The 15,589-nt window shown below is 44.4% G+C and overlaps 1 protein-coding gene across 6 annotated transcripts in view; it reads left to right on the top strand.

Moving 5' to 3' along the window:
• SRGAP3 (SLIT-ROBO Rho GTPase activating protein 3) overlaps window positions 1-15,589 on the top strand; it is a 261,838-nt gene that overhangs the window by 229,073 nt on the left and 17,176 nt on the right. For all 6 annotated transcript variants that reach the window (XM_019428285.2, XM_019428284.2, XM_019428283.2 and 3 more), the window contains 4 exons: window positions 2,505-2,639; window positions 5,800-5,905; window positions 6,115-6,342; window positions 9,154-9,233. In XM_019428285.2, coding sequence (XP_019283830.1) covers window positions 2,505-2,639; window positions 5,800-5,905; window positions 6,115-6,342; window positions 9,154-9,233 — 549 coding nt within the window. The remainder of the gene's footprint in view (window positions 1-2,504; window positions 2,640-5,799; window positions 5,906-6,114; window positions 6,343-9,153; window positions 9,234-15,589) is intronic.

Below are 15,589 nucleotides of genomic sequence, written 5' to 3'. Positions count from 1 at the left end.
CAAGTGTATGTAGCAGTATTGTATACTACTTACATTTGTGGAAAAAGTGAAGGGAAATAAAAAATTCATATGTATGCTTTTTGCTTAACAGGACAAACCAGAAACTAACGACAATGGTCAAATGTGAGGTGTGGAGGGGAGAAGGATAAGAGTAGGGCTTGTCTGCATGCAACTTTTTACCTGTTTTTGACTTTTGGACAATTTAAATGCTTTATATTTTCAAAACTGCAAATTTTTTAAAAAAGGATTTCCAAAAAAAAACACCCTAAAATTGAATGTAAGTAGAATATAAGTAGAAACAAGCTGTGTATCAAATTGATTATCACACAGAGAGTAACTTTTGAACATATGCTCTGGTCATACATTTTTAACAGCCTTATTGAGTTAGATACCATAAAGCTCACCCATTTTTAAAGTGCACAATTCAGTGGTTTCTAGTATATATACAGAGATGTGTGAACATCACCATAATCCAATATCAGAAATTTTTCATCATCCCCAAAAGGAAACTTCTACCCATTTGTAGTCACTCCCTTATCCCCTAAATCCTAGTCCACCACTGTAGGCAAACACTAATCTACCTTCTGTCTTCTGACCATGTATCTTTAATGGGATACATTCTTAGAATTAAATCCACCCCCCCCCAAAACAAAGCCCCTGAGAAGAAATCTTAAATTTAATGGTGGTGATATTACTATTAAAATTTCTAAACTGTTACATATATTATAGAATAAGGCAGATACAATATTAATGTTATTCAGAACCAAGATTTTCACTAAGAAAAATGAAATCCAAATATAAAATACATGAAGGTAAAGAAAATCTTATATCTGAAATATGAATTGGAAATAACTATGTGAACTCACAAAAGAATTAATGTGTATTCTTGCTGTATCCACTGAAAAGGTTTAGAAGCTCTTTATAGCACTCCTGTGCCAATGAGCACACCTGGAACTTATATCCTGGTTTCTAAATACCATTCCCTACAAAAAGCAAACAGATCTCCTTGGAGCAATGTTTGATTCCAGATCTGGGTCAAGGAAAGTACGAGGTGATCCATGGACATCTTTTGTGCCAGAAAGCAAGGAAGTGCTCAGTGGAGGTCATATATAAAGAACTTTTGTCCCTGGAAAAATTGGAGACAATCTGAGCATCCCAAAGACTAGTGATGATAATGGATTATGACACGTTGAATTAGAAATGATAAAAACAATCCCTTAAAGATGCTAAATAATAACAATAAGAAGAGGAAGAGTGAGGGGGGCATGGGGAAACCTTTTCTTTATGGCAGAATGCCAGCTAATAAATGTAGAAGGAATGACAGAATTAGAAAATCACCATTTTGCAACCTAGGATACTAATTGATTTAGGCAAAAATCATCAGTGGATGTTAAAAGCATTGGGTGAAACATGTTGAGCACAATGACGTGCACATACATCACTTGTTTTTTTCAGAAATCGTTTATATTCTATACTTACTATTACAAAGGGGAAAATAAACCTTCGCAGTGCAGAGATCTGGAGGTTGTCCCCTTAATCCATTGATCACACTTAGCAACACCAGTAGCAAGACGGGCTGACATTATGTGCCTCCAGATACAATAAAGTGTCTACAACATGACCCATGTGCTATTGTTGCCACAAATGTTTAACTTAAATCTATTCTTGAGGAGACAATCAGAGAAATCCAAAGTGGGAGGCATTCTATAAGGCAACTGGCCTGGACTCTTCAGAAGAGGCAATATTGTAAAAAACGAACTATGATAAAAAAATGTTGGGGTGTCTTTTACGTTCAAAAGACTAAGTTGGGGGCATCTGGGTGGCTTAGTTGGTTAAGTGTCTGACTCTTGATTAAGTGTCATGACTCTTGGCTCAGGTCATGATTTCGTGGTCGTGAGATCAAGCCCTGTGTCCATGCTGGGAATGGAGCCTACCTAAGATTCTCTCTCTCCTTCTCCCTCTGCCCCTCCCCTCTCTAAAAAAAGAATAAATAAATAAAATAAACATAAGACTAAGGAATCATAACAACCAAATGAATTACGGGACTATTGATCAGATCTTAGCTTTTGAAAAAAGCTATGAAAGACATGGGACAATTGAGAATGTTTGAATGTATGGAAGATGGTGTTTTGGAACTATTGTTAATTTTTTCTTAGATGTAATGATGTTATGGGGTTATGTAGGAGAATATCCTTATTGGGAGAAATGTGTTCAAGTATTTAGCAGTGATGTGCTATGATGTCTACAAAATACTCTCAAATCATTGAGCAATAATAAATACAAGTAAAGACAGAAAGCAAACATGGCAAAAGATGAGTGTAAGTTAATGAGTGCGAGTGAAGGGTGATGGATGTTCAGTATTTCAGTTTTACAGTATTTCCATATATTTGAACGTTTTCAAAATCAGTTACAGGGAGAACTGCTGGGCCAGGCCATCCCTCCTGCCATCTGCACATTTCTTGTCTCTTTACCAAGCTGAATCATCATCTCCTGTTTCTTCTCAGGTGAAGACCCTCTTGTGGATGATCAAAATGAACGAGATATCAATTCAGTCGCTGGTGTTTTAAAACTGTATTTCCGAGGACTGGAAAATCCACTCTTTCCTAAGGAAAGGTTTCAAGATTTGATATCTACTATTAGTAAGTATTTCCCAGGTGGAATGGTGGAGTGATCAATTCCATGGCATATCTTTATTGAAGTTGTACGATGGGCTCATCATTATGTAGGAAGGAGGGATACTGAAAGAAGCAGTATGGTCCTTGTTCTCATAGAACTTAAAACCTAGCTGTAGAGATAACAGGATGATGTATAATGGAAAATGGCATGGTACAACCCTGGTTATGAATGGCGCTTAGAAGAGAAGAGGCAGAGGAAGACTTGGTTTTGCTTTAGGAGGAGCCTACCCAGAGTATCCTGGGAAGAGTTTGAGGGCACACAGACCAATGGGACCAGCAGGAGGGTGTCCCAGCCAGTGCATGGTGCAAGAGGCTGGAAGGGTAAAATAGAGCAAGAGAGGAGAGACCTTGCAAGGATCTGGAGCTTTTCTCATTGGGTAATGGGGAGCCATAGAGGATTTGGGAGTCATGTCAGCAATATGACAGACAAGCAAAATGGTGAAAATAAGTTGACTGTGGGCTTCTTCCAATGTTACAAGCCATCAGAGTTCTCTTTCACAGGTATTTCTGTGGATGAAGGCAAGAGCCCAATCTAGAGGCCTGAAGTAAAGGCACCTTGACTATAAGATGGCCAAACCTAAGGCAACATTTTGGGAGTTTCTAAAAATAAACTTTTTAATATTATAATATGGAAATCTTAGTATTTTAGAATAAACTCTTTAATTGATTTACAGAAAATTGCCCCACACCCAGTGTTATTAGGGATGCTTCTCACAATGCTCTGAGAGATTTGCAGCCAGGAAAGGGCCGCTGGGGGTTGGAGGCTTCAAGCTTCTTACCTGCCTGGTATAAAAGACCCTTCCTCTGCCCTTCTACCCTCCACACTACCTACTGCTCATCTTTCCAGATCCACTTCAAGCTCCAAATCACCCTCAGAAATTCCAGGCCATGGGGGCGCCTGGGTGGCTCAGTCAGTTGAGCATCCAATCCTTGATTTCGGCTCAGTCATGAGATTGAGCCAAGTTGGGCTCTGCACTGGGCATGGAGCCTGCTTAAGATTCTCTCACTCCTCTCTCCCTCTACCCCTCCCCTGCTTGCATGGGTATGCGTTGTCTCTCTCCCTCTCCCTCCCTCCCTCTCTCCCTCCCTCTCCCTCTCTCAAAAAAAAGAGGAAAAAAAGAAAAAGAAAAGGGAGAAATTCCAGGCCACAGAGGCCCAACCCTGTCTGAGCCCCATGTCATGTGCTCAGCTAGTGTTTCCGGAAGCCCCACTAATCTATTTCCTGAGCAGATCACCTGAGCAGACAAGGTTGTTGACCTCTGGCGCAAGCTCATGACATCACATACCTGGGATCACACCTCGAATCACACCACAAAAAAAAATCCCTTCTGATTTCCCTCCCAAATCCTGGGAGGATGTTTACTTCAAGGAGAAAAATTTCAGAGATCTATCTCCCTCCTAAACAGAGAAATGGGGCCTCAGTCTCAGAAATATTTGTAGAATACACTGCCAACCTATAATTTAGTACCATTGTTTTGCTTTCATTGTATCTATATTTGTGTTACCTCCTAATTATAGCAAGTGTTCCTGGTTTCTCATTTACAGAGGGAGGTAAACTTTCCTTTATGAATAAATGTATTTAAGAAAAAAATGTAATTAAGTGGAGATGGTACTAGGGCAGTGATGACTGAAGCTGAGCCCATGGAGCAGCCTCTATAAAGGGCAATGGAATCACTGAAGGTCCAAGAACTTTTAGTTCTGCGGGAGGCTTGGGCAAGGCTTCTCACTGCCAGACTTCGAAGGTAGGCTACAGTGTGCTGGGCAGAGTTGAGAGACCACCGGTGAGTACAAAGGCCCAGGGGCACGAAGGCCCTCTGTGAGAGGAAGATGGTGGATGAGGCAGCCTGGCACAGAGTTTCTCAGTGGGGGCAGTATTGGCATTTAGGGTAGTGCGGTGCCTTGTTGTGTGTCCCATGCACTCAGGACACTTGATGCCTTGGCCCCTGGATCCGAAATGCCAATAGTGCCCTCCAGTCACTGTGACAACCCCAAAGAATGCCTCATAGATTTGTAAATGTCCAGAAGCGTGCACTACCACGTCATTTGAGAAACATGGCTCTGTATCATCTTCAGATACTTGAGGAAGGGGCAGCAGCTAAGCAGTGAGGCAGGCAAAGTTGGTTGAAGCCCTACGGTGAAGGGCCTGGGATACAGAGGAGAAACAAGAGAAGTTGCATCTTTTGTAAAGTTTATTTATTTATTTTGAGAGAGAGTGCATGAGCAGGGGGGGGGGAGGGAGAGAGAGAGAGAGAGAGAGAGAGAGAGAGAGAGAGAGAGAGAGAGAGAGAAAGAGAGAAAGACAAAGAAAGATAGAGAGAGAGAGAGAGAGAATCCCAAGCAGGCGCTGCACTGTCAGTGAAAAGCCCGATGCGGGGCTTGAACTCACGAACCGTGAGATCATGACCTGAGCCGAAACCAAGAGCCAGACGGTTAACTGACTGAGCCACCCAGGCACCCCAAGAGAGGTTGCGTTTTAAAAGGAACACGCTGACAGAATGTGGAGGTTGGAGAGAGGGGCTGTGAGAAAAACATGTTTCCTGAGAAAGAATCTGGCACAGGCTCGTGCACCAGCCCTGCAGACAAACATCAGAGCTCTGGGGCTCACTCTCTGCACCAGCTTTCCCTCTGCACATCCTCTCCACAAGGCAGAGTCCACAAACCTCTTCTCTTTACCAACCCCAATTTGCTGCTTCCACCCCTGGCCTGACTGATAAAAATACCAATGTCTCTGCCTAGGACTGACCTGAAAACGGGGGTCAGAGATAAGATCACAAGCATCTATCAGGCCCCTTGGCCAATATATAGCTCTAGAGTTGGTTATTTAGTCCACCCTCATTTCTGGCCTACTCTGTGCTGTGCCTATGATGCATGAAGCTGGTGTTCATAAAGGGGTTAAAGAAACATGGTCCGTGCCTGTGTCAGGACTCACAGGTTTCAGGTGACAGAAGCTCAGCTGACACTAGCTTCATTCATAAAAGGGAACGTATAGACTCACATTCTTGCTCTGAGTGGCCAGGTCAGGGTCACATATCAATCCCCTTGAACCATGTAGACTGAGCAAATGTGGGCTGTACTTGGCTCTCTGAGGATGAAAGACACCCCAAAAAGCCCCTTTATGTTACAGAACTGGAGAACCCAGCTGAGAGGGTGCACCAGATCCAGCAAATCCTCATCACCCTTCCCCGCGTGGTCATCGTGGTCATGAGATACCTCTTCGCTTTCCTCAACCAGTGAGTTGCCTGGCCAAGGGGGGGGCCCTCTTTGCCTCAGCCCTGGCCTCCTTTGGGAGGGGGTGTCCTGAGGCTTCTACAGGTGCAGCTCTTCCTAAAACAGAACATGGAACCCTCCTGGACTTGAGTAGAGCCCTCAAAAGAAAGAACCCACAGGGGGGGAAGATTCACCTTTCTCAGGTGACTTGTGAGTACCTCCTTTCTTGTAGCCTCTCGCAGTATAGTGACGAGAACATGATGGACCCCTACAACCTGGCCATCTGCTTCGGGCCCACCCTCATGCACATCCCTGATGGGCAGGACCCTGTGTCCTGCCAGGCACACGTCAACGAAGTCATCAAAACCATCATCATTCATCATGAAGCCATCTTCCCCAGCCCCCGGGAGCTAGAGGGACCTGTGTATGAAAAATGCATGGCTGGAGGGGAAGAATATTGGTAAGATTCCATTCCTCTTAATATTATTATTATCATCATCACTGTCGTTTTTGCTGTTGAGCAGGAACAGTAAGAAACCCTTTGATTTTCTTACTGCTTTTATAGTCTTGACTCCCATATGCATTTTCTCATTTGAGCTTTGCTGCAGCCTTATACCAGAGATAGTTGCATCAGCCAGGACTCTCTTGGTTTGTAAGGGACAGAACTACAACTCAAACTGGGTTAAGCTAAGTGGGAATTTATTGATTTTCTTTACTTAACTAAAAAGTCTAGGATTATGACTTCAGGTATAGCTGGATTCAGGGGTTCAACTGTTATTATCAGGAATTGGTCCTGCAATCCCCAACCCCTGGCTCTGCTTTCTTCTGCATTGGCTTCATTCTCAGGCATCCTATCCTTGGTGGCTTTGGGAAGACATATGGTAACTCCAGATTTAGAGAACATTCTCTCAGCATCCCCAGTGGAAAAAGACCTTCTCTTTCCCAAGGGTCCCAACATAAATCCAAGAAGTATATCCCCTTGCTGAGGCTTGGGTCTGGTGAGCTAATCACATTAGTTAGGAGATATTAAGCTGTCAATGGCCAGGTGTGTCTTAAGCCCATCCGAGGCAGCAGGGGGCTGGATAATAATCCCCACTTCCACCTCTTGAGAAACAACTTCTCTTTTCCAGACAAAGTGAGTTCACATTCTTTGAGAGCTCCAGGCCAGGTCAGCAGTTGATAGTCGGGTACCTCTGTTTACCTGGTGCTACATGAGGTCTTAGGAGAAAAATTTTAGAACCTAATCAAAATCAGGGCTGGCCACCTTCCCCAGACTAAGACCTTAAAATGTGGTAAAGATAGGGCATTTTTTTTTAATGTGGAAAGGACAGGAGATTCAGAACACCAACTGACAAAGACCAGTCAAAGGGTTCCTGTTCATTCTTTATACCCATTCCTGCACAACACACAGCTGTATATTTAGGTATTACCCACACTGCTTTCAGCTAGGTGCCTACAGGGGGTTTTGTCTTTGGATTATCAAAGCATTCCTGAACTCTTGATTCACTTCAAAGAAGGGAGACATTGCAGCCCCTTTGTTTCCCACCCTGCTCCCCATAGAGATACGGGCCCCGCTGTCTTGTAATCACAGCTCTGTAGTAACCTTTATGTGAGGCTCCAGGAGCAGGTCTGTCCCTGTTCTCTAACAGAAACATTAAACAGCCAGCAAGCGTACTTTCTGGACAAAGAGAAGCTTTTCACACAGCGTTTGCAACCATTCCTAGTTCTCTTTTCTTGCTGCAATGTGTGTAATTAGTGTTCTGGGAAGCGTCCTAAAGATCGGTTGTACCTACCAAAGAACAATTACGATAACCATACTTGCCTCGGTCCCATTTGTGTCTCATGAAAAAGAAAAACTATTAATTACATTGGAAACATTTGCAAAGCCAGAAGGGGGGATTTGGCTGAGGGTCTCCTTGTAGTGGACAACATTCATTCATTCAACAGTTGGACAAATGGGTGTTGAGTGTCTGTCCTGGGCCAGGCCCTGGGCAGGGGGGCAGGGATGCCACCTGAGCAGGATTAACCCCTGATGCAGGGAGCTCCGGTGGAGGAGGAAACCGGCAGTTCCAGAAGTGAGGCTCCTTGAGCCCATGTAGCAAGGTCAGGAAGGGCTTCCTGGAGGAACCTTAACTGAGACCTGTGGGATGAACTGGAGTCAGCCAGGTGAGGCATGAGCAAGGAATGTTCTGGGCTTGGAGCCTTCAGTAAAGTGGAAAGTGGTTCCATGTGGCCAGAGTGTTGCTTGTGCCAAGTGAATGATGAGGGTGGAGGCTCCACAGGCCAGCAGGAGCCAGGTTATGAAAGGTCTTAAACAAGCCACTGTGCAGAGTCTGGACCTTATCCAGGAGGCAATGGAGAATTTTCATAATGAAGTTCGTATTTTTTCAAAAGGCACTGCAGATGTCACCTCCTCTAAGAAGCCTTCCCTGACCACCCTATGCAGGTCCCCTCAGCCGTTCTTGTCTCTGCTCATTTGTTCCTACATAACACATCTCAGCTTGTAGCAGTTTTCTTTCCTGGCCCACAAGGGCAGAGTCTTACCCATCAATACGTCTCTCCTACCTCCCACAGTGCCTGGCATATATTAGGACTCCATCAATGACTCAGTTAAAAAAAAACTGACTAGGTGAATAAACCCTGGCCTGAAGAAGCTTATAGTCTAGTGAGGGGGTAGCGGCTGGCGAAATTGTCCCAGTGCATTAATGACCAAGTCTGATAGGCCTGGATTCAGGCTACCCACTCCCACGCCCATCATGGCTGCCAGCCTGCTTCCACTAGCTGTACTGGTTTGGGATTTTGCACATAGCATCGTGAGGCACCCGGAGGACCCAGCACCTTGTGAGGTGGACCCACGCCACCTCTCTTGGGGTGTCACCTCCTCTGTGAAACCTAGAACCAGGCTAGGTGAATGTCTCACGGCACCTCCACAATTCCTTTCTGTTCTGGCCCGTGGTCCTTCCAAGGATAAATGCCAGGGTTTTATGGTGCCTTCTGGGTCTTACAGAACACCTAGGAATTGATAGCCCAGCAAATTCCAGGGCTGGAAGAAGCTGGAAGAGGGTATTCAGGATAGCTTTCCATTGAGGGGGCTGGGAGTGGTTTCCTGTTAGGAGTGTCCATGGGTGGGCAGATGGACAAGACAGGACGGTGCAGGCCTGGGCCTGACCTGGGTCAAGTGCAGAGGTGGGCTTGGCTGGCACTTATGGGATGCTGAGGACAGTGTGAGGGTGCAAAGCCCAACAAGTCCCCTTCCCGTGTTTCTTTGCAGTGACAGTCCACATAGTGAGCCAGGGACTATCGATGAAGTTGACCATGACAATGGCACGGAGCCTCACACAAGTGATGAAGGTGAGTGAGCGGGAATCTGGGGCCAAGGAACTCACTTGGGGCCTCTCATGCTGACTCGTGCCTGCCCAATGGCTCGGCTGGCCCGCACACCCCCTCCAGCCTTGCCAGTCAGCACCTTGTCCTCTAGAATAGAGGGGGGCTCTGAAAGACATCGGACACATGTGCACCTCCATTCACCACACTCCTACTGGCCTGTCTCCTCCCTTTCTGTATCCTGCCTGGCCCGAATATAAATCCTAAGTGACGAGAGTTTGCTAAGTAGGAAGCATGCTTTGTCTCCTGTCCCTCCCCAACCAGGGATCTGTTCTGTATCCAGCTGTGCTAGGACTTGAGGTACTTCAATGAAAGACACATGGGTCACGGAGGAGCTCCCAGTCTTGTTACCTGACACATAGGGAGCAGCTCCCCATGACACACAGAAATTACGCTCAATGACAGCTGTGTCCCCAGTGTGGGGGCGCCTCAAAGATGAAGCTGAGCAGTGATGGCCCAGGGAAGTGTTGGAGGGAGAGAGGGAAAGGCTGGCCTGGGCTTGAGGGATTCATCGGACCCTTCTACCTGATGGATAAGGAGAAGGAGAAGATAAGGATAAGGAGAAGAAAGTTGGGGAAACTGGACTGTGTAAGACAAGCAATCTGGATAATAGGGGCCCAGTGCCAGTGAACCCATGAGATAGAATAGACAGTGCCCAGGGCCCATGGTACTTTTAAGGACCCCTGAAAATGTTTTGGTTTCATTTAAAATAATGAGAAAAAAGAAATATGATCCATCGTGGATTGTATTCATCTTTATACCAACGCAATTGTAAAATATAATTTTTAACTTTTTTTTTTAATGGAGGAAGGGACCCACGCAAGAAGCAAAAGTGCTTGGGCCTCACAAAAGTCATAACACAATGCTATGTAGACCAAGCATCGCCCTCCTTTCTCCTGGTGATGGTTTTCCTTTTTTTTTTTTTTTTTAATCCTTATTTAACGACTTTCTTCTGGGCTTCTGTGTTTCCCTTTGGAACAGTCCCAGGCCCTGTTGGCCACCATTTTTGCCAGGAGAGCTGGTACGTACTAGGGGTGGTTTCTGGGAGCTGGTGAAAGAGGCAAGACTGATAGGGAAGTTTTCACATTCTGGTAGGACTGTCACACTTGCCAATGACAAATACTCCAACTCAAAGTGACTTAAGCATTAAAGGCCTCAGATCATACACCAGAAAAATCCCAGGTTAGGTATAGCTTCAGGCACGGCTGGATCCAGGAGCTTAGTTGGTCTTAGGATTTTGTCTCCATCTTCCTGTTCTGCTTCCCTCTGTATTGGCTTCGTTCTCAAGCAGGATCTTCCTGCATGGTGGTCTTTAGCATTTCCAGGCTTTCATTGTCCTTTTGCCCAAAGTCCCAGTGGAAATGAGCTTCCTTTTCATCATGGTTCCAAGAAAGCTCCTGGGGTAGAGTCTCATTGGACTGCCTTGAGTCACACACCCAGCCAAAAACCAATCACTGTGGCCCAGGAGGGAGCCCACGGGTCAGGCCTGAGTCACAGATGTGGAAGATCAAATCTAGGTGTAGTGTTCATCTCTGCCAGAATCCTCAGAGGCCAGAGTTTTCCTGAGCTGAGGAAAATGTCCTGCAGAGCCTTTGTGGGGAGATGTGAAGGCTGCCACTGTCTGCATGTTGGCAGGGATTTGCTTTCCTCTTTCCTTCTTTTCTGTCTCCTGTCCTACTACCTCCGGCTCTCCCTGTCCCTTTTTGTTCTGTCCATCTGTTGCTTTATTTCTCTGTGTATGTGTGTGTGTGTGTGTGTGTGTGTGTGTGTGTGTGTGTGTGTGAAGCTCCCTCTTGCTCTAGATCTTGCTCTCAGTCTCTCTTCCTCCACTGGGGGAAAACATCTCTCGTCCAATGAGATAGATGATTTTTCAGAATTAGGATCTGTTGGGAATGCTGCCGGTGGAAGATGTGTCTACAGGAGATGGGTCAGGTGCCTTGTGAGGACCCTCACAGCCCACCTTCTTGGGGGCTGAGGTCACTTCCAGTCATCCTGTGCATGCTGAATTTCCCCACAGCCCCTCGGCCTGGGAGGTGGAAGGCTGCTGTGGGCACTGGGTAGGAGGAGGGACAGAGAGAACAGTCTTGCTGGGCAGCCAGGCAGCAGCCACAGGGCATTCCCAGCAGGCTCCACCCCACGTCAAGAGCACCCCCTCAGAAAATGCTGCCTCACTCCTCCCAGAGTAGAGGCACACAGTATCCCTGGAGTGGGGTGAGACAGCTTCTCGTCTGCTTCCCCAGAAGGTCCCTTCTGTTGTTCCTTGTCAGGCTGCTGGTTTCTGAGAATGACAAGGGCAGGAAGATCATCCTGGAAGGTCAACAGCCAGCTTCAGGAGAGCCAGGTTCATGCTCCCTGCAGGTTCTCACTATTTCCTGTGTGGTCATGGTGGCAGCTGCTGAATCAGGAGCATCCTTTGGAGGAAAATTAAGTGCATTTCCTAAATGTTTACGTGCAAGCCTGCCCCAACCAAATCGGTCACCCAAGTACTGAGTTGCAGGAACAGTTAAGGGGGTGCTAGACTCTGAGAAAGGAAGTCTGGATTTGAAAGTCAGAGAGAGGCCTTCATGGCCCTGTGATCTTTGATGAGCCATGTAACCTCAGACCTCAGTTTCCTGACATGTAAGATGGGAATGACGGTAACAAGAGAATTGTGACCTAGGTTACAATGAGGTTACATATGCAGAGAAGCTTAGCACAGTGTCTGGGACAACTAGGTGATAGGAAACATTAAGACTGTGTGTTCAGTATAAATCCTTTCTAATTCTGATCAAGAATCTGAGTCCAGGGGCACCTGAGTGGCTCAGTCGGTTAAGTGTCTGACTCTGGCTCAGGTCATGATCTCATGTGGGTTTGAATCCCGCATCATCTCTGTGCTGACAGCATGGAGCCTGCTTGGGATTCTCTCTCCCTCTCTCTCTCTGTCTCTCCCTCTCTGCCCCTCCCGCAGTTGCATTCATTCTCTCTCTCTCTCTCTCTCTCTCTCTCTCTCTCTCTCTCTCAAAATAAAACCCCTGATTGTGAGAACTAAGCCAAATGAAAACATTGAGGCAGCCTGTCAATAGCATCTTTATTAATTGGATGCTAAATGAGGAACTAGGCTGCCAGATAAAGAAACTACTAAAATCAGTAACAGAAACATGATCATATAGTTACAATATGTCAGTTTTCAATTATAACTGCACCATTATTCTCTCACTGATACTTTCCTAAAATTCTCCCAGTTGACTTCCACTCCTTGCCCTCCATCTACATCTGGAAAGCCATTAAGCCGTTAGCTCTTTGGATATATTGGGTGTCCATAAATGGGCTTTAGGAAATCTATTATGGGCAAAATTTCATTTCTTTTGGAATGTGTGCCTCTGAGAAGAGGTGCATGGTTTTCATCAGATTATTCTAGGCATCTACTAGAAATCAGGGTAAGATTTTGATTTGCTTGCAGTTCATGATATTTCCTTTAATAATAATAATTTTTAAAAAGGCCAAGCATACATAAAAGTGGGAGGAAGTTTTATATAATACCTGTCACCTAGTTTCTACAATTGTTACCATTTTGTTATATTTGTTTTATTGTGTATCTATCAATCCGTCTTATTTTAATACATTTCAAAGTGAATTACAGCCATCAGTACAGTCTCCCTCCAAAGATGTTAGCATGCAATGCTGCACACAACAGGGGTCAGCATCGTTTATGGTTCTATTTTTCAAGTAAAATTCCATACACTGAAATATATAAATCTTAAGTGTATCATTCCCTGAGTTTTTACAGATGCAAAAACTTGTGTAACTCAAACCCCCACCAGCATACAGAACATTTCCAACACCCTAGAAAGTTCCTTCATGCATTTTCCTGCTCAGTCCCTTATTCCCAAAGCCCAAGAAGCAACCACTGACCTGAAAAATTTTTTCATCATAAGTTAGTTTTGCCTGGTCCAGAACTTCATATAAATGGAATTGTGCAGAATAGTGTCTTTTGATCTGGCTTCTTTCATCTGGCATGACGTTTAGAGATTCATGCACGTTGTGGGCATTAGGTGAGGTTTTGACAGCATTAAAATGGTGTCACCATCAGTTACCACACAAATGCCTGATTCTGCCTGAATCATGGTCACCCATCTGGAAGAAATAAAGAACAACAGAAAAAGAGAGCATCAGCTCCTTCATTGCTAACTTGGCTAGTTTTCCTAAGCCCTAGTGCAGAGATGGTCAGCTGGCCCGTACCACGTGGCTTAGACCCAGAACCTAAAGAGGACTCTCCCTTCCTCTTTTATTTTAACATTTATTGAGATATAATTCACATACCATACAATTCTTCCCTTTAAAGTATACCATTCAGCGGCACTAAATGTAGTCACAGATACATGCAACAATGACCACAGTCAGTTTTTATCACCACAGAAAGAAACCCCAAGCCCCCTAGCCATCATTTCTTACCTTCCCCGCCAAAAGCAACCACTAATCTACTTTCTGTCTCTATGAATTTGTCTCTTCTGGACATTTCATATCGGTGGAATCATGCCATATGTGGCCCTTGTGTCTGGGCCATAGTGTTTCATTGAGCACAGTGTTTTCCAGGGTCATTCTATTGTTACAGGTGTCTGGAATTTATTCCTTTTTGTGGCTGAGTAATGTCCCATTATATGGGTAGACCACATTTTGTTTCTCTTTTTGTCAGTTGACGGACATTTGGGTTGTTTCCACTTTTTGGCTGTTATGAATAATGCTGTCATAAACATTTGTGTACAATTTTTGTGCAAACATACGTTTTTATTTTTCTTGGGTATACACCTAGGAGTGGAACTGGATAGCTCTACATTTAGTCATTTAAGGAACTTGCCAGAGTGCTTTCCAAAATGACTATTCCATTTTATATCACCACCAGCAGTGTGTGATCTTTGTCAACACTTATTATTCTCTGACTTGTCAATTCTCGCCATCCTAGTGGGTGTGAAATGGTATCTCATTGAGGTTTTAATTTGAATTCTCTCATGACTACTGAGGCCGAGCCTCTCCTCATGTGCTTGTCAGTTATATATCTTCCTTGGAGAAATGTGTCTTCAGATCCTCTGCCCATTTTAAAATTTGGTTATTTGGTTTTTTATTATTGAGTTGTAAGCGCTCTTTATATATTCTAGATATAAGTTCCTTAGCTATATGATTTTCAAACATGTTCTGTTTGAAACATGGGCCTTTTCACTTTCTTGATGGTGTCCTCTGAAGCACAAAAGTTTTCTGATTTTGATGAAGTCTAATTCATCTGTTTTTTTTTTTTTTCTTCTGGTTGCTCATGTTTTGGTGTTACATCTGAGAATCCTCAGCAAATCCAAAATCATGAAGATGTACCCTATGTTTTCTTTCAAGAGTTTTAGGTTTTAGGTCTTACGTTTAGATAATCCATTTTGAGTTAATTTTTGTATATGGCGTGAGGTAGTGGTCCAACTCCACTCCTTCTTTGTGTGTTGCTATCCATTCGTCCCACCACCATTCGTTTTAAACATTATTCTTTCCCTCATTGAATGATCTTGGCTCCCTTATACAAAAATCAGTTGACCATAGATGTAGGGCTTTCCTCCTGGACCTCTAGTTCTAGTCCACTGAACTATATGTTTATCCTGTGCCAGCATCACACTGTCTTGATTACTGTTACTTTGTAGTACGTTTTGAGATCGGGAAGTGTGAATCCTCTAATTTTCTTCTTCTTCTTCAAGATTTTTTTTGTGGCTATTATGGGTTCTTTGCAATTCCATATGAATTTTAGAGTCAGCTTGTCAATTTCTATAGAGAAATCAGCTGGGATTCTAATAGGGATTCAGTGTGTAGACCAGTTGGGGAGTATTGCCATCTTAGCAGTGTTAAGTCTTCTGATCCACCTGTCACACATCATTTCAACTCAGCCTCAGTTTCCCCATCTGTAAAATGAGGATAGTACTGCAAATATTCTTGTGGGGAGTAAATGTGATAATGTAAGTAGAACACTTAACACATGCTAAAAGCTTAGTTTGTTCATGCAAAGTAATATCAAGTGTCAACTCATCCCAGGGAACTGTTCTACAAGTGGGAAAATTGCAGGTTATAAAATAAAAATCCCTGTCCTAATGGAGCTCGCATTCTCGTAGGAAGGATCTACAACAAACAGGTTTGAAAATAACATGTGCACGTACGTGTGTGCACGTGCACGCACACACACACACACACACACACACACACATACAAGTTGAGATTGTGCTAAGTGCTATGAAAAAGAAGAAAGCAAGGGAAACTGTTAGCGGTTTGACATTTGGTACTTTGGTAGTTGAGGGTGGTCAGGAAGGGCCTTGCTAAGGCAA

Source organism: Panthera pardus, unplaced genomic scaffold, assembly GCF_024362965.1.
Source record: "Panthera pardus isolate Hobbes unplaced genomic scaffold, ASM2436296v1 HiC_scaffold_8, whole genome shotgun sequence".
Classification (NCBI taxonomy): domain Eukaryota; kingdom Metazoa; phylum Chordata; class Mammalia; order Carnivora; family Felidae; genus Panthera; species Panthera pardus.
This window is presented reverse-complemented; position numbering and strand designations above follow the sequence as displayed.